Source organism: Austrofundulus limnaeus, unplaced genomic scaffold (assembly GCF_001266775.1).
Source record: "Austrofundulus limnaeus strain Quisiro unplaced genomic scaffold, Austrofundulus_limnaeus-1.0 Scaffold353, whole genome shotgun sequence".
Lineage (NCBI taxonomy): Eukaryota > Metazoa > Chordata > Actinopteri > Cyprinodontiformes > Rivulidae > Austrofundulus > Austrofundulus limnaeus.
This window is the reverse complement of record NW_013952755.1, coordinates 413487-417232: the sequence shown is the minus strand read 5'-3', so window position 1 is coordinate 417232 and position 3746 is coordinate 413487. Positions and strand designations below refer to the sequence as shown.

At 53.6% G+C, this 3746-nt stretch overlaps 1 protein-coding gene across 1 annotated transcript in view; it reads right to left on the bottom strand.

Annotated features, from left to right (window-relative positions):
• Positions 1-742: 742 nt before the first annotated feature.
• phf21ab (PHD finger protein 21Ab) overlaps positions 743-3746 on the bottom strand; it is a 34977-nt gene continuing 31973 nt past the window's right edge. The window contains exons 14-17 of the mRNA XM_014023009.1: positions 3513-3668; positions 3166-3241; positions 2994-3097; positions 743-2409 (exon numbers count right to left, since the gene is read on the bottom strand). Coding sequence (XP_013878463.1) covers positions 1672-2409; positions 2994-3097; positions 3166-3241; positions 3513-3668 — 1074 coding nt within the window. The 3' untranslated portion in view covers positions 743-1671. The remainder of the gene's footprint in view (positions 2410-2993; positions 3098-3165; positions 3242-3512; positions 3669-3746) is intronic.

Genomic DNA, 3746 nt, shown 5'->3' with positions numbered 1-3746 from the left:
GGAAGGAGTGAACTCAGCCTGAGAAAACTACAAATTAAAAGAAAAAGTCTGCAGCACAGCCAGAGGCACCATTAACGAGCTCGTCCAACAACCAGGACCACGAGAATCCAGAACAGGGCTCCCGGACTGACCCAGACTGACCCGACCACCTGCATCACATTTCAGCTCCAGTTTAACTGAGACAAAGGCAGCCGACCCCCCCCCCCCACCCCCCGAAACACAGAGTGGAGCAGAGTCTCGGCGTCAGACAGGGGTGTGGTTTCCCTCTGACTAAATGATTGGCAACGTGGGGATAAGTCACATGACAACAGAGAGATGCATACTTGAATCGAACGTAGAAAAAGCTCTTCAGCACTTCTTTGTAATGCAGCAAGCTTTGTGCTTTAATCTCAGGCTTTGTTGTAAAACATCCACAACAAAGCCTCTGTTTACGGACAGAAACAGTTCCTGCTTTTCTTTGATCTCCTGCCCGCATCTGGGGATGTCCAGTTCTCTGGATCTGTGGGTGAAACGATTTGATCTTTGAGCGGTGAACGAACGAGTCCCTGCTGAGTTTGGATCCGACTCGGGCTTTTGGCAGTTCAGAATTCAACAGAAACGTTGGAAACAAAAACAAAGAAAAAGAGGATTCTCTTTGTGTTTGACGCCGGTCCAGCAGGTTCAGGAACAGAAAGCACTTGTTCTGAAAAAACTAGGAAGACCTGAATATCTTTTCTCATAAAAAAAACCAACACAGCCCAGATAGTTTGTGTGAGTTGACTTTTGCAATATTGCAGTTTCACATTTAGTGCTCACAGTTGACACACGAATGAAAATCTCAATCACTACACTTGACCGACACCACTGAACACGTCTGTTAGGCTACCGCACCCGTCCCGCCTCGTCCCCGGAGCCCACGGGACCGACGCTCCGTCGGCGCGCCCCCCCCGGCCCGAGCTCTGGGACAGAGTTTAAACACAGAGGAGTCAGAAGCTTTGAATCCGTCCCCACAGACAGAAAGAGTTCCACTTAGACCGTTTCCTGTTTTTATATCTGTGAGCTGTTGGAGACAGAAAATACGTGTTTCTTACCCAGACTTTGTAAAACCGTCTCACTAATGATTTATAATCAACAGGAGAAGTTTAACCGTTTGAGTCTCAGCTCAGACAGATCCCACGGATCAGTTCTGTTGGACCTTTACAGCGGTGATATGTTTGGACTGGCTCAGGATGGGGGGGCGGGGATCAGAACGTCGTTCCCACGGGGGGACGAGGACACCGACAGGTTGTCTTTTCTTACACAAACTATTACAACACTGCTTCTTGGACCAGCGACCCCTGAAAGATGTCTGCTTTCGTGTTCTCGGGCGTCTTCGGACCCTCCCCACTACAGAACACGGGGGGCCACTGTAACAGGCACACACCGGTGTGATGATGAGTTAAATCTCCCTTTGAGCGTCCCACCATGACGTCTATCACTAATTGGCATGATGACACGGGTGCGACGGCGTCCTGGACAGGCGCACCCGGAGTCACGTGACCTGGGCTGTACATCTACCATTGACACAGTCTGACAATACGATGCAAACAAACAACATTTATACAGATTGGCAACTTCAGGGCACCCTCAGGTGCAAGCAGAGTCTTTTTTTAATATATATGTTGGAGTTCCTGCAGCCGAGGAGGCCGAGCGTTACTTTTTCTCGCCCAAACTGCTGAGGAGAGCTGGCAAACGATGCTGGGAGGGTTCTGAGGTTTTACTGTTGTTGCTGCTGTCGTTAATCTCCTCCACGCTCGTCTCCGCCGGGCTGAGGGCAGCCATCTTGTTCTCAGAGTTGGTGGTGGGGTTGGTGGCGCAGCCCCCCGTGGGGCTGTCCTGGGGCTCGCTCGTCCCGTTGGTGGCGGCGGCGGGGACGACGTCGGCCGGCGGAGCCGCCTCAGTCTCAGGCTCCGGCTCCACGTGGAGACCTGTTTCTGTGTGACCCTCGAGCCCAGGCTCCACCTTCCCCCCTGGCCCGCCCCCTGCCCCGCCCCCAGGACAGTTAGTCTGGACGGAGCTGTTGGACGGACAGCCAGCGCCTCCTCCTGTCTCCTCCTGTTTGCTGCTGGCTGACAAGCCTCCTCCTGCATTCTGCTCCACACAGTTGGACTCAGGTGCAGCTTCAGAGCCCACCTGAGGGGCCACCTGAGGGGCCACCTGAGGGGACACCTGAGGACCCACCTGAGGACCCACCGGAGGGTTCACCGGAGGACCCACCAGAGGACCCAGCTGGGGACAGTCCTGGACCCGGATGTCCTTCCTCTCCATCTCTGCCAGCGCCTGGTTGAAGTTGAAGGCTTGAATGAGGCGAATCAGGTGTTTGACTTTGTCCAGAGACACCTGCATGTCCTTCTGACGAGCCAGGATGGTGTTTTTGGTCTCCATGCATTTCTGATCAAACAATAACAAATAAAGTTTACTTTAATGATGAGAACATTTAGATTCTCCAGGTAGAGGTTTGTTTACTTCCTGCCCCCCCGTCTGTCTGCAGGTAGAGGTTTGTTTACTTCCTGCCCCCCCGTCTGTCTCCAGGTAGAGGTTTGTTTACTTCCTGCCCCCCCGTCTGTCTCCAGGTAGAGGTTTGTTTACTTCCTGCCCCCCCCCCCCCCGTCTGTCTGCAGGTAGAGGTTTGTTTACTTCCTGCTCCCCGTCTGTCTCCAGGTAGAGGTTTGTTTACTTCCTGCCCCCCTCCCCCCCATCTGTCTCCAGGTAGAGGTTTGTTTACTTCCTGTCCCCCGTCTGTCTGCAGGTAGAGGTTTGTTTACTTCCTGTCCCCCGTCTGTCTGCAGGTAGAGGTTTGTTTACTTCCTGCCCCCCGTCTGTCTGCAGGTAGAGGTTTGTTTACTTCCTGTCCCCCGTCTGTCTGCAGGTAGAGGTTTGTTTACTTCCTGTCCCCCGTCTGTCTGCAGGTAGAGGTCTAAAGACCACCTGTGTGTGCTGAAGTGTGGGGAGGACTCTCAGCTACTACCACTCACCGTTATGGAGTTACTGAGCTGTTTGACTCTCTGCTCCAGCTGCTCGCGCTCCACCTTCAGCTCTGAACTCCACTTCATCAGCTTCTGCTTCTCCTCCTCTTTAGCTGGAAGACACAGACGGGTCAGAACCCGTCCCGTCCCGCGGGACACGCTGGACGCAGAGGACACTCACCTTCTTTGTAGGCGATGTAGGAGTGGACGATGGCCAGCGTGCCGGGCCAGGGGATGGCCTCTTCTTTCTTCAGGATCTGAAGAGAGAAGCTCAGAGGTGTCACACAGACTCAAAGGTCCAGTTTTAGCCTCCACGCTGCCGTGGGACTGATCAGGGACAGGAAATGGAGTGGATGGGTGTGAGATGTTAATCCTAACTGACACAATGGATGAGACATAAGCACAAAAACATTTCTGAATCATGTGTCTGCTTACAAAGACTGAACAGTCGTACAGCTGCAGCATCTACACCTAAACACAGCTAGAACTTGCCCCTGACTCTGGACCAGCCCCAGCTGCTGCCGTTACCTGATCTTGACATTTTGGACAGATCCACATGCCTTTAGGAATGGTTTTCAGGGGGGGGTCCAGGCAGTCCAGGTGATAAACACGAGAACACGTGTCGCACATGAGCAACTGGCCACTGCGCCTGCACACTGTGCAGAAATCCTCGTGGATGTCTCCCTGCGAGGAAGAATTGGACCAAATCAGTTTCCCCGCCCACCCGAGCCCCGCCCACCCCGCGTGAGGTGGGCACAGGCG